This window comes from Idiotropiscis lumnitzeri, chromosome 1 (genome assembly GCF_059441095.1).
Source record: "Idiotropiscis lumnitzeri isolate Australia: NSW breed Sydney's pygmy pipehorse chromosome 1, RoL_Ilum_1.0, whole genome shotgun sequence".
Classification (NCBI taxonomy): domain Eukaryota; kingdom Metazoa; phylum Chordata; class Actinopteri; order Syngnathiformes; family Syngnathidae; genus Idiotropiscis; species Idiotropiscis lumnitzeri.
Window position 1 is genome coordinate 8,242,169 of NC_142391.1, and position 26,045 is coordinate 8,268,213.

Sequence of the window (26,045 nt, forward strand, 5' to 3'; positions counted from 1 at the left end):
GCCTTCCGTGAATAATTGAAGCCGTTATAGATGTAAAGGGTGGATCAGGCAGTACTTCGAAGACAAGTTTAGAGGAGCTCAAAATAAGTTAACCTGTTTCACCGTGAAGTTAAACCAAAAGCTCAATATCGTTAACTTTTTGTGAATAGTCTAAATTAGAGATTCCGTCTCCGTTTGCCACATCATCATCTCTTTCACGTATACCTCCAATGTGGGGAATCGCAGAAGTGGAAAACAATGAGCGTTATCACAACAGCCACTGAATTCCCAGAGATAAGAAAATTCATTAGGCGCCCGCTTGCTAATGACGTACGAGGAGATGAAATTACGGCAAGGACAAAGAGAGTGTGAGCGACAGGAACTGGAGGGTTGGGGGGTGGTGTAACACGGGATGGTACTGTGGCGTGCCAGCTCCAACGGGCCCGGCGACCTCTCGGAATCGTGGAATTAACGCAGGCCTCGGTTGCTTTGTCAACACCCTTGTCTCTTTGCCTTTGTTTTGCAGTTTGCCTCCCGCCTCCCAACTCATCCTCCCTGTCCGTCTGATATTTCTCGCCGAGGGGGAAATCGAGGTTGAAAGTCACATGAGCACGCTCGCGTCCGCGTAGTCTGCTCGCCGCTCGCTCGTGTGGCGCCCAAGGTCGCTCCAAGGGAGCGACTCTGTTAACTGTGTTATTCCCAACTACTCTGCTGTGGAACATTAGTAAACCGTGAGAGATCATCAAGTGGGAAATTATTAAAATTTCACATTTTTAATTACATTTTCACAATGATAATACTTAATATTTATTCACTACAATTAATGGGATAGTGGGTGAAACCAACTGTGAGGAGTCAAGGGTTATCATCCACCGATGGTCTGCAAATTCATCTACGCCACATAAAACATAATCCCAATGTCGGATCGTGCTTAACATTTGCTCCGACACGAGTGCACGCACATAGATATACACGAGTACCATCTGGTGCCGGTTCCGCAGTCCTCCGGCTCCCATGTTGGATTACCCCCACAGTATTTACCTCTTTGCAAATCCAGCCGGCAGCCTCTGATAGGGGCCATCTGTAATCTGAAGGTTATATTTGCATCGTGCATGTGTGTGTGTGTGTGTGTGTGTGCGTGCACATTTGGTAATTTGTCCCCCTCTCAGCACTGGGACGGTATCATCTTCTCCACAACATCTGTTCAACACGAGGCTGAGGGCAGCATCTGCACAGTGGAGGAGTGGGACGAAGCAGGCCGCGCAAGTGTCATCATGACATCAGTGTGTACACAGACACACAAGTACACTGGTCAATTCATTAGGTACCTAGTGTTCACATTGTTTCGAGAGAAGTCACAAGCAAAACAGTCGGGACTCGATTTACAACGATTGCGACATACGAGATTTTGAGCGTACAAATGGCGCGCCATATTTAAGTCCAGTGACCTGCTGCCTAATCCCAGTTCTCAGACTCGGTTATTTCTGTGGAACCAGTCCTCAGCTAATTCACTTAAGAACTTGCCTTTTTGTATTTTTTGGGGGGGAGGTGTGGACGGTCTTCATCGTCTATATTTACAAGAATGCTACAGGATGGACAAGAGTACAGTGGTGCCTTGCTATTTATTTATTGATTAATTCTTGCTTTGACTACATGCATAACTTTGCCTTGATGTCTGTTAGCTCAATGCTAACAGACTATGGAAAACTCCATTGACGGGCTCACCCTTCTGCAATGGATATTTGAAAACAGTTGGCCACGGATAGATTAAAAAAAAACACACAAACAGACATTCTTTATCCTCTACGTAGAACGACTAATATTACAGTGGCTTATTGAGGAGCTGAGACCGTCTCCATGTAGACTACGGTTTTTCTATACGTCTGTATTATACTGCCCCCAAGTGGCTCACACCAAGAAGGAGCAGCACAATATCCATTGAATTAACATAGGAAAAAAAATTGGAATTTATATTGTTTCGTCTGTTTTATATAGTAGAGTAAAAATTTATATAAAGTGCTATTCTGCTTCACAAAAACACAGAACTAACATTTTTCATGGATTTCTTGAAAAGGCTGGAATGGCATTTCCATTCATTTCAGTGAGGAAACATGATTTAACGAATTAAACTCGTGTTTGAAGGCACCACATAATTGGTGTCAAGGAAGTATGTTGACCAACTGGATTGAGGGCGGAACAGAATCATTTGTTACCTCTGTAGGTGCTTGTATTTTGTTTGGCAATTGCATCCAAATCAGGATTCGTGTAGCCAGTCAAGTCGCGCGTCGACACCGAAACGAGTGGGTGGGGGCGGGGGCAAACCTTGTGAAATTTTAATGCCTTTCTGACAACAACCCAAGTGGGGAGCATGCAGAGACTGCAAATGAATTTGCATCTCACCCCGATCGAAGGGGATGCGATGCGCAGTGTCAGTTTTGTGCCGCGATGAAAGATGACAGAATACTGTGCCATTTTCCTGCCTGGCACAGGAAGCGCCCATCTGGACGCGAGTGCTGTCCGTCCTTGTTGTTGTTGTTGTTGGTGTTGTTGTTCCATGCTGTTGTAAAGTCTCGTGTCACGCCGCCACTCGTTTCCACGCTGGTATTATTTGGGAAGCGCCACGCAGGGACATGGAGGGGAAACATTTGCTGTTCGTTTAAAATGCTGCTTTGAGCTGAAAATTGAGAAAACCATTGGGGTTTTTTTGAGTGGCTTTTAGTGTACATGACAATGGCATTTTGAAGTCTTGAAACGCAAAAAGATTAAAATAGGCAAAATTGAAAAAAAAACAAAAAACTACAGAGTCAAAAGTAACCCAAATTGGGTGAAAATGCCAACCCAGCGCTGCCCCCCCCCCCTAGAAAAAGGGGGGGGGCAATGGTGACCAGCTTCAGCTCTTCAACCTGCCCAAATCAAATCTTTAACCCAATCCGCTGGGTTAAAATAATTAACCCAAACTTGGGTCAAGGCAACCCAATCTATTGAAAATCCACAGTGAGCCAGCAACATCTTAGGAAAACAACCCTTTTGCAAAATTAATTGACAAAATTTACAATTAACACTCAACCCTCAATAAACTATCCCACTATCAAACTCAATATAGTTTGAATCGCATCTTACAACATGACAATTAAAATAAATGGTACACTGATTATTTTATTTGAAAATCTCAGCTAAGAAAAAACATGCAGCAAAGACTCTCCATAACTTCCGTCAACAACCCAGGCTAAATTTAGCCCTTGCCCAACATATGCTAAAATCTTAGAACAGTCTAGATGAACAGTTTTACTTCAATATACCTGTACTTCCTTGATACCAATTACTAGCACACATTCCTCTTAGACAGGGCTTTGGCACCATCTTGTGACTAAAACTAACTTATCCTAATGCAGTATTAATGTCCTAATTACTGTACATCCCTGTAGAAAAATCGAATGAAAAACACAAGGTACAAGGTCACTACATATTCTTTCAACGCCGCGCAAAATAGTTTATAGCGCGCCTTGAGACCGACACTGACAGCTACCCATACGACCGTGACATCCTCCTGGAGAAGTTGAACAGTAGCCGCTACTCAACATCACGGCAACTTAAGAAAAGGAAATGTGACTGGATGTCATCCTTCCTCATGCGTTAACACCGAACAACATAATAATGTCGCCTCTTCGACAGAGAAATGACTGCAGCCCCCAGTAGAGCTGATGACGCTCACAACATGGAGGGGCTTGTATGACAGTAAGCATGACAAGCCAAGTGTGTATTGAACAAAATATGTTACATTATTATCAGTGCTGGTGAGAAGCAGAAGTACAAATACAGAAGTTAAGTTTATAATTTTCAGGCAGCTAGCTAGCTATCTTTCAGGTACTTATCTTGATTATTCATTTTTCTATGACTGTTTACTATTATTGCCAACATTTAAAAACATTTAGTTGTTGTCTCACTGTTTATTATGTAAAACAGACATATATTATAATAAATTGACAAAAAAAGTCAAACAATTTTGTTAGCTCCATGAGTGGTTTCTAGAAAATGTGTGTTGTCTTTGTGCTAGCCTAAAAATCAACTTTGCATTGTCTAATTGAAACAAAGTCATACAGGTAAGATGTATATTTTAAGTTTTCCTAATTTAATTTAATATTTTTTTTTACCTAATTTACCATTTTTTGTTTGTTTATCAGTTCAGAAACACAAAGCCAAATTTGTACAACATTGTTCTGTTAGCATAAGCGTGAAGGCTACACTATAGTTAGCTCTTGAACAACAACATGCAACATTTCAATTAGCACATGGAAGTAAGAGAAACCTTGTTTGTTTGTTTTCAAAATATGAACGCATAGTCCTGTTAATAATTGACAGTAAACAATTATTACTTACGAGCATTTTGGTTTACAGGCGTTTCATCACTGCTTTACCATAGGATTTTATTCATTTACTTGCGACTTGTTGAGGGCCACAGATTTGCATTTTAGAGAGTAAAAGAGAGAGAGAAAAAGAGAAAGCGAGAGAGAGAGAATTCCCCCTTCATTTCCTTCCTTTTTGGTGAAAGACAGAAATATCAGCGTTTTTTTTTTGTTGTTGTTGTTGTTTTGAGATTTGCTTAGTTTTATTCATTTATGTATTTTTCGCCCCAACAAATTTCAGTGGGTGTCGATTATAAGCCGATTTTCGCTATTGGCGGCTTGGCACCTCATCTATTTATTTTAGTCTGTTCATTTTATTGTTTCTGTTTTATTTTAGTGTTTTAGTACCTGTACACAACAATTATGATACAGTATGAGTACTTTCATCACCTATGATTATGAGATAATATCAGGGAAATGATACTTATTTTCTTTAACCCAAATATTTTCTGGCGAATCCAGCAACAACAAAACAGTTAAAGACCAAGTGCCAAATTGCCAATTTCCCTTCCAGCAAGCTAAGCAAACTCAAAGGAGGCTGAGTGAAAGGTAGTGAGCGCCCTCTGGTGGCCCAAACGATATATGCTAAATTACGTGCTTCTTTGTAAAAGGGACATTTTTGATCTAGCTATTATGCTTTGAAGTCGATTATTTGATTAATTACAATGAAATCAGATAAAAAATATAGTTAAGAGACGTTTTATTTGTGTAAAAGGTATCTGACAACACCCTGTTCGTTACAATTAGTGGGTAGGTGCTGCACCCTCCAGATAATATGGATCGTTGGCACATGAGAGGCATAAACTAAAAAAAACATGATTTGTTCTCACAAACGCACACGCACACATACACGCGCGCAGACACACGCACACGCCGCTTTAGTGATGATGTGAAACTCAACAGGCATGACTGTGGCACATCTGGGGCAGGCAGAATAATGAAGGAATGTTTAATGAGTCATGAAATAATGATGATGAATAATGACTCGAACACGTGTACACGTTGCACACACACATGACGAGTACATGACTATTTATCTTACGTTCACGCTGTGATATGTTCAGCTGTTCCCTGCAGTCGAAGTTCTTTAGGAGGAAGTCACGGCTTGGTGAGCATTTTTTTAAGCATGACTCGTCCATATGGGCATTGTAACAAAATAAAGAGTTAAGAGTGAAGTCTTAATCCTTAACACTTAAACTAATAAAGCTCTTGTTTTATTTATTTACTTTTTCGTAATTTTTTTTTGCATGTTTAATTTTATAACCATGACAAAATGATCTGATCTAAAATGGACCCCGCAGGACCAGAGACAGGTATCTGGGTTCGGTTCCTACCTGGCTCCAGCAGCACAAATCCCGCGGCCGCCACCTGTTCCAGCAGTGGACATCTTATGGCCACCACCCATCCGTGTTCCGGCGGCGTAGATTTAATGGCCACCACCTGTCTGTGTTCCAGTGGTGCACATCCTGCGGCCGCCACCCGTCTCTGTTCCGGCGGTGCACATCCTATGGCCGCCATCACATTGGCGTTCTGCTAACTTGTTAGCTTGAGCGCATACTGTGCTTGGACACTGTGCTCGCCCCTGGGCCCACGACCACCTTCGCCGCTTTGGTCAACTTTTATTTGGGATTTCAGGTATCTGCCCTTTTGAGATGGGGTTACTCTCATGATTTGTTTGCTTGGGTTATTTTTTTGGGGTTTGCTTTTTGCTGTGGCTTGTTTTCTCGTGTCCTGTCTTGTTCAGCAGGTCTTTGGTTCCCACCGTTGCCTGTGAAACCCTTTTGTCTTCTAATCAACTCTCTCAGCCAATCATGTCTTGTCCAGGTGTTCCTCATTGGCTCATCACTTGACTTGTATTTAGTTTTCTGCTTTCTTGCAGCCATAGTTGGATCTTTGTCGCAGTGATGTTGTTTTGTTACTGGTGATGAGTTTTGTTTCCTCGTATTTCATTGATACTTCGAGTTTTGGTCTTTTCTGGACTTTTTTTTTTCTTCAGTATCCTTCCCAGTGTTTTTGTTAAGTTGTTTGGTTAATGAGAAGTTGCATTCCTCCCTTGCTGCTTTACTCTAGTTTAAAACTGTACATGACTTTAAATACCTGACTCAATTTTGAAATCCTACCCCTACTTTGAAATCCTGACCCAATTTTCTAACCCTCAATTTTTAACCCCAATTTTTAAGCCCTAATCCTTAATTGAAATACTTCTTTAAAACCCTACCCCTATTAAAACCCTCATTTAAAAACCTGAAATCAATGCAGGTTTAGTAAGACACTTTTTCCTTGTCCACATAGAGTACCTCGGTTATAAAAACATGCCACTTATCCAGACTTCTCAACTTGGCTTGCCTCAGGTGAGAGTTTTGGATTCCAGCTGGTCAACAATCTGAGCGTTCCATCACTGACTGAGCCTGAAGGTGACCACATGTGGGGAAGTGTTTTGACGACGAGTGTGGCAATGATAAGACTTCAGCCGTGAGCGCTGACCATTAAAAGTTGACTCAAGTCTACGTTTTACTGCCCTCCAGCTCTGATGTGGCGGAAACTGTTCCGAAGGTTGAAACGGCTTGATTGTCAGAAAAATAGGGCCCCTGAATTTTTTTTTTTTGCTTTAAAAGTTTAATTAAAAACATAATTAACCCAGACGTTCTCAAAACATTACTTATAATACAGTAATAAATATGTTATGTCCTATGGGTCGTATTTAATAATAAAAAAAAATCGAATACATTGGGGGTGAAACGAGTCCTTCAGCAATTTGAGTACTTTGATTAAAAAAATTAAGGATGCGAAAAAAGACAATGTCATATGGCGCCTGTAGCCATAGTCTAGAACATAGGTGTTAAACTCTGGCCCTCGGGCCAATTTTGGTGGCGGTGTAATTATATTTGGCCCACGAGGCTATACTAAATGACTATACCATTTCACATTCTATATGATAATAGTAACATTCAAAATGCTACAAATTGTTTTGCATTAATAAAACTACATATAATAACAATTTTCAATATAACAATCTGTATTTATATTGTTTTTAAGAAATGAAATGCTGACCCGCGGCTGTGTATTTGAGTGAGACAACCAGTGGTCTAGAAGCTAACGGCTAACTGCTACGGTAGTGCCTCATAATGGCTGGAAAGCACTGTTGGACTACTTTTCAAAGGTAGTTTCACAGCCAAAAGTTGCAGTTCTCCTATTGACCTTATTTTTAATTTTATTTATTTGTTTAATTATATATTTATTTTACAAATAGGGAAGAAAATAAACTTTTCTCCTCTTCAGTTTAAATGTAAGTATAAAATGTTGATTAACAAAATATGAAAACCAGTTGGTTGTTCATTATAAAGTGTCATGTGTTATTTTGCCTTCTGTATTCAAAATAGGTATTTTTGACAGTGAAAAAATATGTATTTTCTTTTATTTTTAGTTGAATACTAGAGTTTGTTTTAAAACATTTTTTCGTCAAGTGAACCACGAAAGATGGATAGCAAGCTAACGCGCTAGCTATCGTGCTAGCTATCGCGCTAGCTCGCGCAATTGATGGATAGATAGATAGATAGACAGACAGACAGATAGATAGAGTGTGTTACCTGAAGGCATATTATTCACAAAAATTTAGAGAGGTTCCGACATGGAGTGATTTTTTTGGGGAGGGGGGTGGGGGGAATCCCACTCATTTGGACTTCATAGGTACGAGTCTTGGATGTGTCTCCAAAGCACATCATTGGTCACAAAATATCCAAACGAAATTCCTTTGTCTACAAAATGCTTTTGTGGTTGACAGTCCTAAAATTGTAATGAAAACAGAAAATAGAATCTTGGACTAAAAACAATATAACAGCTTAACTTTGTTTAATCGGCGACTGTGTCCAACTGAGATGACACCGAAACACTTGTTGGACAAAAGTAGTGTGATAACGCCTTGTAATCGCTTAGCTCTGGTGCATATTCCTCTTCTCATTTTTTCTTCCCTTTTCATTCTTTTATAAAAAAAAAGTGTCACAAGTAAATGTAAAAATATGCTATCTTAAATAGTGAGGTCACATGATCACGGATGGAAGGGCAAAATTTCTACATCGGACGCATATTTGTCCATCACATCTTTCTCTCTCTTTTTTTATGTTGTTATACTTGTATTTGTTTAATCACGGAACACCTGAACGGGAACTCAACACTTCCCTTCTCGTCCCTCTGCCTGTCTCCCTTCCTCTATCCTCACCTGAGATTTGTCTCACTTCTGACTGACGCGCTCAACGGCATGGCCCTCACGCACATCCTCTTCTTCTGCTTCATCTTCTACAGAGGTAATAAGGACATTTGAAATCATCGTGTACGATATTCAAGAGCTCTTGTATACAAGGTTGCCGTTGTTTTAACAGTTGACGTCCAGCTTGCACAATATATATACACGCCAAGCTCCAATGTTGCGACCGGTAAGTCTTATTGTGACTCTTTGATGATTGGAGTGAGTGAATGGAGCTAATTGCTCATATCAATGTGGAAAAATAAGTTAGTTCAATAAATTGGAGGAACCTGTCCATTCAATAAAAGCGCTTGATGACAAAATAAGGACTACCATGGTAGAATATGACAATGAAAATGTATCATTTTTAAAACATATTGACAATTTGTGTCATTTCCAATCTATTGACTAATAAAAAAAATTAGTGCGCAGTACAACTTCATTCTGGCATTATTCTCATAAGATTACGTCTCGTCATAGTATTACAGCCGAGTACCGATTGTTGTAGTACATTTGAGGTATAAAATTTCATTTAACACGATGGCAAAAAATTGCGAACAGACAATGTCCCAGCTGCTGATTCGCCGATGTATTAAACTGCCGCAGTAAAGCCACTTATCTTATGTGAGATTTTTTTTTTTTGCCTTAAGTATCTGTGGCTGGTATCGGCATCCTTGAAAAGTACCTAATACCTTAAAATAAGGCCGATTTTGGCTTGATACCAATAACTGGTATCAATACCCACCCATCCTTTGCCAAAACTGTCAGTAAGACAACAGATTCTACTTTTTGTCTGAAGAAAATAAATTTAAAATCTGAAAGAAACAATAGCACTAAAACCAAAAATATTTTTTCTCATATGACCACAACATCTCATAACATTTTGAAATGACGGTTCATAAGATTACACCTTTGTACAGAAAACTTGACAACTTTTTTGAATAACACGATGACCTTAGTATTTTTTTTTTAGAAATATTTTTTCTCATTCGAATTTAACTCCATAAACTTAGGTTTTCCTTATATTAGAAACGTGACTTTTGATTTTTATTATTATTTTTCCCCGCGTGGCCTTAATATGTCATGGTATTGCAATTTTGGCATAGGCCATTTGAATTTTAAGAAATATGATTTATTTTACCAGAGAGTTGTGAAAAGTCACGTGCTTAATTTTGTGTATGAAGCTTTACCACTCTGTTCAAGTACAAAGTTCCAACTCAAAGAGTTCAACAATCCATCCCGCGCGGCGCCACATGTCGACCATCGGCACCAACAGGAGTTCGATGCAAAATATCTTTCAAAAGACATCCGCGAGTATATTTCACCTTGCTCCTTTTCTTCCCATCAGTCGGCATTCTCCCTCCTCTGCAGCTGACAGCCACACCGGACTACCCGGTGTCAGCGGGTCAGAAGGTCAGCCTGCACTGCTCTGCAGCGAGCCCACCAGCCTTTGACGAGTGGCACTGGCAACGACAGACCAAAGAGAGGTGGGAGGATGTGGCCAACGGGAGGCATCTCATCCTGAGCGAGCCGTGGCAGAGCGGGCTGTACCGCTGCTGCGCTCAATTTAATCAATCCGAGAGGGTCAGTCCCAGCCATGCAGTCTTTATCATCTCGATTCAAGTAACAGGTTGGTAGTGCAATCGGGCACTGCAGTTGCCCGGGGCGACCATGAAAATGATAGACCGTAGCTCTCATTAATAATAATTAGATAACTTCTGTTAGTCGGGTACACGGTAAAAAAAACACAATTAGAATTTTTGGGGCTAAAGCAGTCATTGGAATTGGAACAACTTTAATATATAAATAAATTATTGACATTTATTATATGATGTTTTTCACATAATAATAAAATAATTTAATTAGAATAAAAAAATAATATAAATCCTCTTTTGACATGATGACTTCTTTCATATCTAATTACAATCGCATCACTTTTTCTAGCAATGTTAAGATTTATTTTCCTCGTAGATTTACAACATTCTGACTTTTTCTTTCAAGACTATATTTTGTCATATGACTTTTCCTTTTCAATTATATACATTTTCTTCCAAGAATGACATTTTTCACATTTTGACGCTTGGCTTTTTCTTGTAAGAACAGTTTTTTTTTTAAAGACTACAACTTTTTTGGACAATATCACTATTTAATGTTTATTAAATTTACTGTGCAATTTCATTTAACCTTATGACTTAATTCTAAACTTTTTTCTTTTGTGATACTGACTTCTATTCTCATATTTTTACTATTTTCTTTTATTTTTATTTATTTTTTTATTATTATAAAATTAGTCTGGTCACGTTTCAGATTATTTGAGTAAACAACTCAAAACTATATTGGAAATACATTTAAATATTTCACGTTTTTTTTTGTTTTTTAGAACCAATATGTTTGAAGGTACCTCCTTAATTTAGTCTATAAAGACTGCAACTAACGCTTGTACTTGTATTTCCTTATCAGCACATGCGGTGACGCTTTTTCCACATGGCCTTGGCCGTGACCTCATCCACTTTTTGTCACTCTTCAACCAACATGAACACGGACACACATCTGACCTTCCTTTTTTCTTTTAACGATTTATTTATTTGTTTTACAGAGAATGTCGGAATAACTGCCTTGGCTCTCTCGTTGCTGGCCTTGATTATGAACATCAGCGTCATGTTTTGGCTGGGCTGGCAAAGATTTAGAGACAAGGGGAGCCCTGCTAACATGGGAGCTCAAGGTATAACATGGCACAACAGAGAATACCAGAAAAAAAAACTGGAAAAATAATTTATTCTTATAACAGTTTTTTTTTCTCTATTTTTTATTTTATTTTTTTACATTTTAAGATTTTCAGAAGGCTGCAAAGGAAGCAAAGTAAGAAGCGCAAGTTTTATATATTTACATAAATATTGTATAATCTATTTCAATTGACTGTTTTATTTTAAGAAAAATCTTTCTGTAATATTTCTGCACAACACTTTTCGAACAATAAAAAGTCTAAACGTCCCCGTTTAAAAAACTACAATATATATCAACGTAGTATATAATTGTTTGAGGGATCGGTTTCATATGTTTTACATACACACACACACACATACATTATATATATATATATATATATATATATATATATATATATATATATATATATATATATTTATTTATTTATTCATTTATTTAATCATACATTCATGCATTTTACATTATTTTCCTATTTATTGTGGGGGTTTTTTAGATGTAAAAATATACTTTTTTTTTTGTCCATTTTATTGTAAAAATATACATTTTTTTTTTGTCCATTTTATTGCCTCACAGGGGAGGTCTTCCCCAGGCTGAGAACGACGGACACGTGTACATGAATTACTCGAGCACGAACCTGACCTACACAGATCTGGATCCCACAAATGTGACTGCGGACAGCACGTACTCAGTTCTGCCATGAACATCTGATTAGGCAGTCCGATCAGCTGAATGTGACCTCCACCTCATACAATCACTTGAACAAAACCACATGTTGACTCACTGTCGTCGACAGGTTGCACTTACTTCCAGTAAGTTTGTCGCTGTACATTGCGATAAACACACCACAACCATCTTGAAAGAACGTGTTGGCTCACAGTCGTCTAATGCAGAGAACTCGCTGTTGTTTTTGTCATTGGGAATTATCACCAGGGAGCTGGAAATGTCACAATATCAGACGCACAAAGGGAAAACGTAACTTAGAGGTTGACTTACGTCTACGCCCTCATGTTTGACAAGTGGGAAATGCTGTATATTTTATTGACACCATGTCAAAAGTTTTAAAAAAAATAAAATAAATAATTGACACTGACTACATTAACGTGACTAGTATTTTAAAGAGCAAAATTGTCTATCGTCAGTTCTTTTTGTGAATTCTCATCCGATAAAAACTCTGACTATCAAGAACTTCTGCTTGCAAAACTTCTTCTTTTCTGGGCGTACTTCACACAGGAAACCGGATTGGTGCAATTCACTCTTCACATATAAAAAAAAAAAAAAAAAACAAGTGGTTGTGGTCAGGACCAGCAGGGCTTCCTCTGCTGGCCTACAAGAAGCAGTAAATTTACAACTTAACTTCTAATCTTTGTTCCACTCAATTGTATTCATATATTCCCAGCAGTCTAATCTCTTCATTTGATGGCGATTCTCTTCTCTATGAACTGCTATGACATTCGAATATCTCCAGGGCCTTCCAAATCAGGAATGATGAAATGTAAACCATAATAGCAATCTGACTGTTTCTTTAACCAAACAGATGATTTTTTTTCCACAGGGCCATGGTGAAAGACCCTCAATGACACTACGTAACATCATTCAGTCCTCTGATTGGTTGGTCAGAGCAAAAATTGTTACAGCCAACTTCCACTAGTAAAACAAATCAGGAGCGATTTGCACATTTAATGAACACATTAAATAATCCGCATTTGTGGTTCGTATAATGTAAAATGTTTTTGTCATGTTATTAGTTAAATATGAAATCTGAACATCTCCAGATGATGCATGTGGCATGTGCGGGTATATTATTTTGTGTAGCATCTTTTTTTTTCTATTACTGCCCTGTGATAGTGGTGTTGTCAAAAAGTGGACTAAGTCAGGTAATTCACCCCTGAAAGCCCCGTTACCTAATACACGACCCGCAAGGTAGGTAATCACATATTTGCAACAGAAGTCATACAATTCCACGCATTCACTTATTAAACATGTTTTTTTTTTCTTTTACAAATGGGATGGACCAATGTGTCGTCGATGACGTAGTGGTACACTTGCCTGAGTTCCATGCTAGGACTCTTGGTTCGGTTCCCAATCAGTGACAAGTGTGAATGTGAGTGTGAAATGTTGTCTCTCTATGTGTGCCTTATGATTAACAGGCGACAAGTGCAGACTGTAGTTCGCCTTTGACCCAAATCCAGCCGGGATAGGCCGCAGCACAGGATAACCGATCCAGAAAATGGCTGTATGGATGGGATCGACAAAATATCCTTCCGGGTGTAACCTCATAGTTTAGCACGCCATGGCGTGAGTCAATGGAACTCGGGCTGGTTGAGCTCATCAGGAAGTCTCTGGCTCTGGTGCCGACTATCCAACGATATCTGTGAGGTAATGGTGTGGGAGCAGCCCTCGCCCTTCGCCAACTTCTTGAAATGAGCCATGATGAACCGTTGAAACTTCCTAGTGGCAAAGCAATACACCACCGGATCCAGAACGCAATTGAGGCCCATGAGAAGCAACGTGACCTGATGCGCGTCATTGAGCGCCTGCAGGGTCTCGCGTTCCCAGTCCACATGGCCCCACCCCTTTTGGATCTGCAGCACCGCCAGTGTCCAGAAGCCTTGGACTACGTGATGAGGTAGGAAGCACACGACGAATACGCCGACCACCGCCATGAGCATCTGCACAGCCTTGCGTTTCACCCCTGTGGGCCTCCTGGTAGAGGAGATCGTCATGTTGGACTTCCTGGATAAAACTGTTCCGGATTTGAGCTCGGACAGAGGAGCGCTTTGGGAGAACAAGGCTCGGGCGATGAGGAGGTTGCACACCACCACCAGCGCAAAAACGACAAAAAACATTGTGATGATTGCGAAATGCATGGCCGCGACAACTCTTTTGGATGAGTCATCCCCGTCTTGGTAGCCCTCGAAACAGCGGGTGATGTTCCCGTCATGGTTGGTGCCCGGATTGGCGAGAAATGGAATCGCCATGGAGATGGTCACCAACCAGATGATGACGCAAACAGCGATTCCGCGGCGCCTGTGGTCCGACGAGGCGGCGTCTAGAGGCCGGGTGACCGCCCAGTAGCGGTTGATGCTGATGGCGCCAAGGAAGAGGATGGAGCAGTAGGTGTTGATGAAGAACAACGAGCCGGTCAGTCGGCACAGGAAGTCTTTGTAGATCCACATGCCTTGCCGGCTGTAATAGCCGATCCAGAAGGGGAGGGCGCACACGAAGAGGAGATCTGCGATGGTCAGGTTGGTCATGTAGATGCGGATTTCCCCCATGGCCTTAGCTTCTCGTAGGCAGCGCAGCACAAACAACACGTAGATGTTGGCAAAGAGGCCCACGATGAAGATGACGCCGTAGGCCGCGGGCAAAAGTTGATAACGAAAAGGCGAGTCCAGGAAGTGTGAGTCATTGCCAGCTGAAAACGGCAGAGCTGCGACTCCTGCAGAGCTTTCCGTCGTGGGGAGCTGCGTTTCTGCCTGGTGGAGACAAAACACAAACTGTTGTTGTTACGGAGGTTCATCCAAATTTTTGAAGGAAGTCTAAAGAAACAGATTTTTTTTTTTTTACGGTGATGACTGGTGGAAAGTAGTGGCCTTCAACCTCAAAAACAATAGATTTGTGGAAGTCAAACAAAATCCATTCCAGGAGGCTGTTCAACTTTTGCTTGATTTTCATTTTCCAACATTTTCCCCATAAAAACAACAAAAAAGCCAAGCGCACTTGAAGATTTATTAAACTGACTGTGACAACTGAAGGAGCACCGAGACAAATTTGCACGGGAAACACATGATAAGCCATTTGACTGTTAGGAGAATCAGACGGGATTTCCTTTGCGTGGAAAGTCAAGATTATGTCATATTTTCATTTCACAGACAAAGAAATTATATTGATATCGATTATATCATCCTTCCATCCATTATCTGTACCGCTTCTCCTCACAAGGATCGGGGGGAGTGCCGGAGCCTATCCCAGCTGACATCGGGCAGCAGACGAGGGACACCCTGAACTTGTTGCTTTATGACGTTTGTATCCGTCAATGGCAGTGAATGAGTTGATGAAATCACATTGGGGAAATTTGAATTCAAAATTGAACCTGACCTGCCAAAACCCAAAACAGAAACCAACTTGTAACTACTTTTTGTCAGTTAGCTACACTTCACGTAAATAAAATTGTATTGTATTGTATTTTCCCAATTTTATTAATTACGTGGGTCTCGTGTTGCGAAAACAGTGCACGTAAGAACGAAGCATAAGACGAGACATGAGAAGTGAAGCGACACATTAAAATAGGAAGTTGTACCATGTTTCCTCGCATCAGGCGGCCTCTGTGTCCACTTGTGTTTCAACTGTGAAAGAAAGTCAAGAAGCGTTAAGTCAGTGTTTTTGGCACTCTTGACACAGATCATTGGGTCAAGACGGAAACATCTTACTACAATATGTGAAAAAGAAAACAATCATTGCACAATTATTAATGTCTGCTTCTGGTTAAAGATCTAAGGGTGCTGTCCCCCCCACAAATAATTTTTCCCTTTTACAACTTTTCCAAATCTAATAAAAACTCACAGATGTTAGAGGTCAAATGTAATCATACCACTCAATTCCAAAAGTACATCCTGAGCATCTACTGAGGTTATTTCTGGCCAAATAATGAGATAAAAAGCACAAAACATGAAAATAATACGCAAAAACAACCACGACTGCCGACTTACCGCGCTGCGTCTTCTTGTCTGTGTGTTATCTGTGTGTCTGAAAGTGTCGGTGGAAGTCAAAGAGAAGGCAGGCATCAAGTGTCATAAAGAAGGAGGTGCAAACGTCTTCTTGGGAAATCCCACATGGTGCAACGGCGCTGTCAGCCAAGATGAAGACGACACGCCCATGCTGGAGAAGTCTGGGATTTTTACTCTTACTTCACTTTGAAATATGGCGTTTAATTAGGTCATTGTGTGCCATTTCACCGCAGTTGTGTTTTATTGATGCCCACATTCCTGGGTATTATCAGAGACTTTCCGAACTTTCCGCTTGAGTCACAGATTTGAAATGTGATTCCTTTACACAACTCCAAATTATTAAAAATGGGACAAGTCTGATGAAAGCAATTACACATTTTAAAAAAAAGAACACGCTAAATGCTAAATAGCACATACAGTATCTTCCGGCATATAAGGTGCACCTGTACATAAGCCGCAGCAACTATTTCAGAGGAAAAAAGTGACCAGGCTAAAAGCCGCAGTTTTCTATCTTGAAAAAAATGAGTTGTTTACTGCATGTACAGAACGATTTTGTACTGCGAATGCACATGAAGGTACATAAACAGATTGTTAAAGCAGTGCCTTTTAACACGGCAACAATTTTGCTAATTAAGACAGAACAGACCCAAGAGAAAAAAAAAAAATCAAGATTTATTTAGCATATTTTCTGAACAATAGAGCGCCCCTACTGGTGAAAGAAAAATCCACAGAATAGCCGCACCGTTCTATTAGCCGCATGGTTCAAAATCTGCACACAAAAAAACCGTAGCGGCTTATAGTCCGGAAAATACGGTCGTTAAAATGATAAGGGTACAAAAGTACATTTTTACTTTTAATAATTGGAAGTACATTTTTACTTTTGTACCACAAAAGTGTACTTCGAAGAGCAGGTTTTTATTGTTTTACTTTGGTGTTCCAATTATGGTTTTATGCCGCTTCCGATACACCATCATTAAGTGAGATGAGCTGATACCGATTCTGATACTGATCACATGGATTAGTAACACATTCTTCAATTTGCAATCTGGTCATGAACAATTAATTTAATAATAATAAGAAGAATTAATATTTTTCAATAATTTAAAAAAATGCAGAGTTAAGGAAAGAGGGAGGGGATGCGACTCCGCGCACAGACAGACAGACTGCACACGAAGTTGCAAAGTACAGACTGCAGGTGATCGGGTTTTTTTGTGATCAGCAATGTAATGCATTGATTGATTGACCATTAAAATGTTTCTTGAACGAAAACCTGTGATATTTTCTAAACTATACTGAAAAGAAGCTCTGTTTCTTGTTGTTTCTGTGTATTTGGGGGGAATTAAAGTTTGTATTGCGCCATTTCCCTATTTGGTGTCATGTGATTAGTCTGGTTTTCATGCAATTCATGCTATAAAAAAAAAACTGAATGTTTGCTCACATTTCTCGAGACACTTTTAAAAGGTGGTATAAAACTAAAGTTTAAATCACGTTAATTTCATTGAAAAAAAATTAATCTTGTTGATAATGAACACATTTCTCCCAAATTTTACAGCATTAAATAGGTTTTATGTTATTGTATTTTATTTTAGAGGAAATCTCAATTCCACATCCTAATCCACTTTAGGCATTGAAGTTCTAATAATGTCAGTCGATCTTTCTGGTTTTCTGGTATCCAATGTGAACGTTTTTCTTTTTAACCACTAGAGGGCAGACTAGGCCTACTAAAGAAGGCCTCACGTAACTGCATGAACTTGTGATTCTGTCTGCAGCTCAGCGTCCTCTCTTCACCGCAATGTAAAGCTTTATTGGGTCAATTAGCTTGGCAATCAAACCAGGAAAACAAGTCTTTATGGCGGCTGTGCCCTATGTGATTACAAGTCGTGAGAAGCAAGGCGAACACGTCTTCCTTTGAAAGAAACGCTTGCGGTGCCGTCAGCTGTTAGGGTAAAAATTAAAAAAATGTATTTCTGGTCATTTGAAAGTGAATTTGATGCTGAACGAAATAAACTATCATTTCTCTCGAGTGTCATTTTGAATGCTATGAGGAAGAGTGATGTTGCACACAAATAATATGTCACAGCAAATAAACAAATTTGATTGCATGGTTCGTTCGGAATCGGGCCGAGATGCGTCAAGGGCGGACAGCCCAGACACATTTCTTTAGTGCACAAAGACTGTGGGTTTGGCTTGCGAGGTTACCGCAATACCGGCGCCAAAACTTGCATCCAAATATACCGTCCCTTTAAGTATACGGGCCTAAGGAGGGAAAAGTGTGGATTTGATTGCAGATGTACTTGCAATACCATTTTCAGGACGGACCTTTCAAGAGAAGCTCGCTGTCATAAGCCGAGGTGGTCCAACACTCAGTAGTGCGTTAGTGTGTGTCTGTATATTATTTCTCCATGTGTGGTGCCATAAATGATGCTATTATGAGGGGTATTTATTCAAGTCAGACTAAGTAGGACGAAGTCCTTGGTGTGAAAAGGCCCACCACTGCATAAGAGCGCCCCCAACTGGTATCAATTCACACCACCTCACTTCTGACACCATTTGTCGCACTCTTTTGGCGACAAAACGACTGAGCCATGCATCACCTGTCACAATCTTCACAACTCTTCTCAAGGCTAAACTTCCGAGACAATTTGTCACAGGACTCGATTGCGTCCAGGTGTGCAGAGACGAGACGACAAAAGGATAGCTGCCAGGAGCATAACAGCTTTTTTTTTTTTTTTTTTTTTATGGGCGAGCTTGCTTTCGCTTTAAAAGAGCTGTGTAGTCAGAAGTCAGGCATTCCTCTGAGAGACAGGAAGGGAGGGACGCTCCATATCCCGTTGACACCTTTTTTTTTTTTTGGCTCCTTCGCCACCCCGCCCTTGGTGACGAAGATGAGTGCTCTGATAAAGCTATGTTTTTGGCTCTGCACAAACATATCACCTGGAACAACGCGCCAGTGTAAGATCTCTCTCAGGGAGATTTACTGCATGCCAGAGGCTGAGTTTTGAGGAATGTCCCCCCACAGTGAGAAATAGTAGAGCATGGGAGGCCGAGCTCTACAGGCAGGGACATCTGTACTTGGAAATGAGATGAGACTTGACAAGGGGATGTTTTTTATTTATTTATTTATTTTTAGTCGATCAAAGCTTGTTGGCTATGCCTGTTTCTTGAGACTTTCAGTGGAGATCCAAATAAAAAATAAAAAAACAAGCACTAAGAATGTTTAAGTGTTGAGGAGCTCGGGGACATTAAGGTTGCTGGTTCAAATCCCATTGTGTGTCAATAATGTGACCCAATTAAATGTCCACAAGATCCTACGAGTATTTTTGCATATATATATATATATGTTATGTGTTTATTTTGAATTGGGCAAATGTGACACTAACCCCAAGATTCAACAAATGTTGTTGTAGTAAAATAAATGTTACTTTTATGTATTCTATATTTAATACGGGGTGGTCAATAGATTGTGCAACGCAATGACGGTTTTGCAGTCGGAGCAAGTGAGAAAGTGCCCAACTGGGTGGACTCAATAGTAATGTGGTTTAAAAAAAATAAATAAATAAAAAAAAAATCTTACTTTGTATTTTATTGCTGTTATGGTAAATACAGATGAGGGTACTACACTGATAAAGTGAGCAGAGCAGTGGCAACTTCTTGTTCGGTGCAAATGTGTCAGTGCTACAAAGGATCCATTATCTGGCGTTGAGATGAAAAAAAAGCTTCCTTTTTTTTTTTTTTTTTGATCATTGTGTTTATGCATTTTATATATAACTAGGAGTAGCAATTACATTGTTAGTGGTATAATGACAATTACATAATAGGGTCATGTGTGGCAGTGTCCCATTACTACAGAACCACTGAAATGGCTAAAAAAAACGGATGGATTTAGCTGCTTAACTCATATCCCACAAACGCAATATTAATCAAAAAGCCATGTATAGACGAGTGAAGACGCATAGACCAATTTTTGTTGAGAACATTTTGGGGTTGACTTCCCCTTTAATAATGTGTAGCACATTGAGTTCCATTGTGTACAAACTATGCTTGTAATGAGGCCCTCCAATTGTCTTACCTTTAAAACATCACTGTTGTGACGCTTAAAAACAATGTGCAAAACCCCAAAATTGCTATTTAAATTTTGTAACGCCAAAGTCATCCATTTTTATCAACATAATAATAAGAGAGAAGAATGAGAGCAACAATGCCTGCGGAGACACCAACCAGGGATGCACACAATGCTGCAAGAGCTAAATGTCTTCGGATAAGTGCATGTTTCCCGACACGACATGCTGCCCCACATTTGGACTCATCTGGGTTATATGTGTTTAAATACCGGCCATAACCCGCTCTGGGAGGACAGTGAATTAAGCACATTAATCCGCATCCTCTCTGTTAAAAGAACACAAAGTAGTAAAGCTACATAAGCCGTGTTGTGGCGTAAAGTCCTTCATTGGTTTGAATTCTCCCGTTGCTTTATTTTAATGTATCGTAGTGATAATATCGTCAGGTGACTATTGACCCCCTCACTGGACTCTTGTCCTCTTGACTGTGTGTAATTTCAGGGATGTGCACAGGATTATGCAGATTAGTGTGCAGCTGCAGTGTTTGCAAGTGCCTCTGGATACGAGAAAAATGCCTCCTGTGTGAAACACAAGAAAGAAAAAAAAAAAAAGAAGAAGAAGCAGAGGCCATGGCATGTGCATGCTAACGACAAACTCTTTTTGGAACAGAGTTGATTTTGTTGGCTGGTGAGGGATGTTTGCAATTAGGAAGGATGTTGGCTCGGATGCGAGCTCTTCCTGAATCAGGTGGTCCGTACAGTATATAGCGCAAGGTGGACTCCGTTCCCTGGAAAACATGTGTTCGCCCTTTGCATGGCCGCCTGTATCGTACATTTGCGTTTATGTCATTTGATATATGGGAGCCACTTCCCCACATGACAGAAACATGTGTGTGATGGTTCCCAGGAGGGATGGAACATGACAGATATGCATGTTCATATGAAAATATCCAACTCTGTCTTTATATTTATGCAGCCGAACTGCAATATCGGACGACGTGGGATTTGTCTGATTAATGGATTTCATTTTACTATGGGAAAATCTTGTTTCAAAATCAGAAAGGTTGATATTCTTTTTTGATGGCGTTTGCTACATTAGAAATGTAAAAGCAGACTCACACGTTGTCAAGCTTTCCAGGCTGCAGTGTCCATGCTCGGTTCACACCAGCGTCTGAAAGGTTGCACTTCTGTGTTGACTTCTTTGGTGTCTTCCCCGCCTGTAGAAAGGATTGAGAACATTATTTTTAACACAACTAGCTCATACTTCTTTAGGGAAAAGTGTTATAATAATCATATTGAAATCAAAATGCAATATCAAGGTTTCTGCAGAAATCAGCAAATCTAATTTAATATTTTTTTATGCCGTTTTTTTATGCAACTTAAAACAAATATAATGCCCATGTACAACCACATATACACCCACATACACACGTAAATTTAAATTTTTAATCATAGTTAATCATATAATTGCCATTGTTAACTCAAGATGAATCACACATATCTGTTCTAAATACACAATAAAATACATATTTTTCAAATTCTTCAGAATCTTATTATTGAACAAAACTTGTACTAATTTGTTAACCTAATACAAATATGGTTGCCCTTTAGTTCATTGATATAGTAATTTATAAAGTTATATGAAGTTACTATACAGTTAAACATTGAGTCAGATTAGTGTTCAAGTAATTTGTGTTGAGTTATTTTGAGGAGCAGTACATTTTTCTTTTCAAATTAAGAGCAAATTAACTGGAACACGAAGGAACTCATGAACTCCTGCCCAATTTGTTCATTGTGAATTACATCTTTTCCCACAAATATATACATTTTTTTATGGTAAATTGTAAATGGGCTGTCACGTGTAAAGCGCTTTTCTATCTTCAGCACTCAGCGTTCACTGCTACCTCATATACCTACCAATGATGCAGCATCAGGAGCAATTCTGGGTTCAGTGTCTTGCTCAAGGACATTTTGACATGGTCACAATGGTCAGGGATTGAACCACCAACCTTTGGGTTGGGAGAAGACCACTCTCCCTTTATCAAATTTCTTATTATTAAATTGTTATAGTCACACCCAAATGACTCCTACTTTAAGTTTTATACCGACTACGTTGTCATTAGTGATGCAGGGTTCCTGCAAAAGAGCCAGAAATAACACCAATGAAGTTACGCAGGCTATCTTGAGAAAACGCTGAATAAAATATGCCTCAAGTCTAAATAACAAGTGACTTGGAGTCACTCCAACTAACAAACAGGGCATAGACACGCCTCTTGGAGTGCCCACGGCAAACAATGATCCATCCTACGGCATGAGCTGGCTGGTTCAAGACAAGATCGAGAGCAATATGAGAGCTGTAGCAAGTAGCAACCTAGCTCGATGCTAACTGCTAACCAGCAGCCTACCAAAGATGTTTTAATTTGATTCATTTTTCTGGGCATCATATTTAATGCTTTCATTTACTTAAAATCCATTTAATGACTTTGAATGCCTAGTAATGACCCACGGAAACCCTGAATACAATATAATAGAAGTTGAGAGTCAATGTTTAGCTAGTAAGACAAATAATATACATCATGCTCACCAACCTCTTAGAAACTGAATGCACTTAGGGCAGCCAACAATTATTTCAATAATAGATTTGTTTTTCTTTCAATTTTGCAATTAATCGATGACAATTGGAAATGTTTGTAAATGTTGAGAGGCTTTAATTTGAGTATTTGGACAATTTTAAATTCTCTGAATGATGTATTGATTCTGAAAATAATTAGATAATTGATTAATCCATTGCAGCTCTCTTGTACATGTGAAGATTCTCACAATAATTTGAAACACAACTATAATAAGCAACACTTGATTTATATTACACGCTACCGGTGCTGATATTTTCATACGATCACTTCTACAACCTTACTAGAAAATCACAATGTCCCATCATTGAAGTGTGATTTTTAGAAAGGCCCGCAGGGATCATGTTGGCGACCCCTACATTACATCTCATCAGAGATACTAACAAGTAAATGTATGAATGTGTACATACCGTGTTTTGCTATTCAAACTTTTACAATGACCATGAGAGGATGAAAAAAATCCTGATGTTCTCGTTGGCCATCGAGCCCACAGCTGTTCCTGTGAGGCGAATTTACCCAAGATAGTTTATGTTACATTGACTAGCACTACTGATTGTTAAAATCTTGATCAGATGAGATTGACATGGCATCACGTAGATGCTGAAATGTCATTGAACAAAAAATAACGTAACATTCCTAGAAAGGTACTGTAAGCAGTTCAGCTAAGGGGAAATTCTACAGCATGACGAGAAGAGACAAGCAGGAATAAATGAAAACAATTCAATGGAAGAAATATAAAAATATAGTTTGTAAAAATCGATCAGTGCTTCTGATAGTGTTCAGGCCAGCAGAGAAGGCCTTGCTGTCCCTGACTGCTTACCACTGCTACCAAATATATATGTGTATGCAGTCTATCATTATATTTCTGCAGCCCTCTTATTCCTCATAACAGTAGATTTAACTGGAGTAGGGAGCTTAAAAAGAGATTGTTCTTAATCTTAGATCAACAACTGCATTACCAAACTGCTTTAATGCAGTTGCAGTTGCCCTTGTCGCTTCATAACGCACAAAAAAGCCAGTTTTATCATGCCGCAACTTGCTCCGTACAGCATTTGTGTCTGTTTGAGAGGAACTGTGCCACATTGGCTGTGCTCACCGGCCTGACTCGATCTTGCGTGTGTGTGCGGAGGAGCAAGGAGGAAGGGGGAAGAGAGGCGGGACCTCGCAGCCGGGGAAGGGCGTTCTCTTTGCGGTCAGAGCCATCCCGAGGGGTGGGTCCTGCTCCGGCAACAGGAGGAGAAAAAAAGGGAAAACCCACCTTTTTCATTGTTGGGGACGCGGTGGAATGTGATGGTTTGATCTCGAACGGACTCGGGCAGGGGATATCCGAAAGAAAAGGGCTGATTTTAGGGTGAAGGGAGAGGTGGAACAGGCTCCGCAGGACACCGAGAGAGCGGGATGAACTTGTCTTCTCCTCCGCGGCCGCAGTGAAGGCGACCAGGACCGCGTGAGCAACATTCAAGCCGCCGGTGGCAGCTTTTTCTGTGGATTTATTGCTCGCTCTCCCCGACTTGACGACGGAGCACATTTTGAGGTACAGTCTCCCCTTTTCTGTGAGTTATCTCCATGTTTGTGTAGCCGGACATGAGCTAACATGAGCCGGGGCGGCACAAGTGTTCAACTGCGGCAAGTTCCCCCCACCTCCCCCACCTCCTCGAACACTCTTTCTCCCTCCTCCTCTTTCTCCGCTCGCTTTTAGCCCAAATCGAACAGCTCAGGTGCTTTAATGTAGCTTCGACGCGTCGTCTAATGTCACCACACGGCAATTTTAACATTCGGCGGCGTGTTTGTCTTTTTTTTTCCAGCGCTTTTAAATCAGACTCACCGGGCCAGTACGACGACCGTCTGAAGTTGAAAATCTCTGTGAACATGCCAAACTATCTTTAGGCATTGTCAAATAAATACATAACATTCAAATGGTTCTAAATTATTATTATTATTATTATTATTTTTACTCACAACTTCTTTTTTAATTGAAATAAGCGCAAATTGGTGTGGTTGTCGCGCAGTAAGCTAGTGGCTGTGAGACTTTGTACCCGGACCAAGTGTTTGTTGGGCTTGTTTTCCATCCGAGAAAATGACGTATAAACGCAGCTAAAATGGCGTTAAGATAAGTTTAACTCTCCCAAATGTGTTTTAGGCTTTCAAAAGCGTGTTGCTAGAAAGTGCTGGCGTTATTGTATAAAATCACAACACAACAGGAAGCTGTCACACAGCAGGGGAACATCATGTTGGACAAACAGAAAGCAAAAAAAAACTAAAAGTGGAATTAGTAATTTTTGGTTTTCATTCCGACTTGATGTAATACAGCTGTTTGAGACAATATCATATATAACTTCAGTTTGAATTTTATACCACAAGGTTGGGACTTGAGATTTACCAGAACCCCAATTAACTATTTATGAGACATTCTTAGGAGGGAGAAGCCTCCTTTAAAAAGTTAAAAAGTTGCAAACAATGCAAAGACTCTATGGGGTGTCCATCTGCCTCAACCGGTGAGATTGTATCCTCCAAATTTGAACATAATCCATTCAGTGATACTGGCTGACTGTTAATGCAGTTGTTCAAATTTTGCATTCTCACGTTCGCAAGTTTTAGTACAGTGAGAAATTTGACGAGGCACCAGTTGAGAATACCACTGAAACAGAGATTTGAGCACAATCCCCTCACATCAAAACAAGCAATTTTCGGCAGAATATGTACAATTTTTCAAAACAAGTGACTTTAAGTTTTTTATTGCTGCTCCTAGTTGAGAGTTTAGTATCAAACTAAACATTAAACAAAGATGAATAACATTGCATATATAAAAAAAACACGTAACTTCCCTTGAGGAACGTCCACTTGCTTAATGCTAACACACAGTTCCAAACGCCATAGACAGTCTAAGGATTATCATTGTCGATGTGTTTGAACCCTTCAAGCAACGGATGTTTGAACTCAACCACACGTAGAGATTATAACAATACTCATACGGATATTTTCTTTATCCTCTGCATAAAACGACTAACGTCACTGCAGCTTTCTGAGTCGGTTGTAAAAGTCGTCTCGTGTATGTCTGTCTTATACGGCCCCCTGGTGGCCCAGCTTATACCGCAAGCAGATAAATGGCATTTGCTTTCATTATAATTGGAAATAATGACTTAAGATGTGATTGTTTTGGGTTACGAGTGTGGTCATGAAACAAATCAAACACAAGGTCTTTTTAAAGACCCATGACAGACACTTAATGGCGTTTGAACGGAACGGTGTTTGCAGAGTTATCCCGTGTTTTATTGATGTAGC

The 26,045-nt window shown here is 39.9% G+C and overlaps 4 protein-coding genes across 14 annotated transcripts in view; 2 read left to right on the forward strand and 2 right to left on the reverse strand.

Annotated features, from left to right (window-relative positions):
* The window catches only part of pacrg (PARK2 co-regulated), a 242,126-nt gene extending 235,953 nt beyond the window's left edge, over positions 1 to 6,173 (reverse strand). For 2 of the 3 annotated variants that reach the window (XM_088314328.1, XM_088314336.1), the window contains exon 1: positions 5,717 to 6,173. In XM_088314328.1, coding sequence (XP_088170454.1) covers positions 5,717 to 5,900 — 184 coding nt within the window. In that variant the 5' untranslated portion in view covers positions 5,901 to 6,173. The remainder of the gene's footprint in view (positions 1 to 5,716) is intronic. The other variant, XM_088314346.1, reaches the window with a different exon arrangement.
* LOC148343038 (uncharacterized) lies at positions 5,431 to 12,439 on the forward strand. Of its 5 annotated transcripts, XM_088314400.1 has the most exons (9): positions 5,431 to 5,490; positions 5,684 to 6,017; positions 6,130 to 6,206; positions 8,604 to 8,683; positions 8,759 to 8,812; positions 9,971 to 10,252; positions 11,219 to 11,344; positions 11,454 to 11,481; positions 11,923 to 12,439. In XM_088314400.1, exons 4-9 carry the CDS (start codon positions 8,638 to 8,640, stop codon positions 12,047 to 12,049), a joined length of 663 nt encoding a protein of 220 aa, XP_088170526.1. In that variant the 5' UTR covers positions 5,431 to 5,490; positions 5,684 to 6,017; positions 6,130 to 6,206; positions 8,604 to 8,637; the 3' UTR covers positions 12,050 to 12,439. The 5 variants fall into 5 exon arrangements, with proteins under 5 accessions (XP_088170526.1, XP_088170535.1, XP_088170506.1 ...); XM_088314409.1 differs by having other exon boundaries at positions 5,684 to 6,206; XM_088314380.1 differs by lacking the exon at positions 6,130 to 6,206.
* Positions 12,440 to 13,011: 572 nt separating this feature from the next.
* Positions 13,012 to 24,395, reverse strand: ptafr (platelet-activating factor receptor). Of its 4 annotated transcripts, XM_088314298.1 has the most exons (5): positions 23,860 to 23,899; positions 23,174 to 23,262; positions 21,253 to 21,350; positions 15,650 to 15,695; positions 13,012 to 14,825 (listed from the first exon to the last, which is right to left on the reverse strand). In XM_088314298.1, exons 4-5 carry the CDS (start codon positions 15,662 to 15,664, stop codon positions 13,650 to 13,652), a joined length of 1,191 nt encoding a protein of 396 aa, XP_088170424.1. In that variant the 5' UTR covers positions 15,665 to 15,695; positions 21,253 to 21,350; positions 23,174 to 23,262; positions 23,860 to 23,899; the 3' UTR covers positions 13,012 to 13,649. The 4 variants fall into 4 exon arrangements, with proteins under 4 accessions (XP_088170424.1, XP_088170435.1, XP_088170446.1 ...); XM_088314309.1 differs by lacking the exons at positions 23,174 to 23,262; positions 23,860 to 23,899 and adding an exon at positions 24,022 to 24,395; XM_088314320.1 differs by lacking the exon at positions 23,174 to 23,262 and having other exon boundaries at positions 23,860 to 23,895.
* Positions 23,950 to 26,045, forward strand: part of luzp1 (leucine zipper protein 1) — a 52,801-nt gene continuing 50,705 nt past the window's right edge. For both annotated transcript variants that reach the window (XM_088314272.1, XM_088314282.1), the window contains exon 1: positions 23,950 to 24,297. The gene's annotated coding sequence lies outside the window, so the exon portion shown is untranslated. The remainder of the gene's footprint in view (positions 24,298 to 26,045) is intronic.

What these genes read in the sequence shown, in the direction of transcription:
- LOC148343038 (XM_088314409.1), top strand. Translation starts at nt 8,638, where the DNA reads ATGGCCCTCACGCACATCCTCTTCTTCTGCTTCATCTTCTACAGAG. An exon ending in CATCTCGATTCAAGTAACAG is followed by an intron (nt 10,253 to 11,218) that starts GTTGGTAGTGCA and finishes TTTGTTTTACAG; the next exon opens with AGAATGTCGGAATAACTGCC. An exon ending in AAGGCTGCAAAGGAAGCAAA is followed by an intron (nt 11,482 to 11,922) that starts GTAAGAAGCGCA and finishes ATTGCCTCACAG; the next exon opens with GGGAGGTCTTCCCCAGGCTG.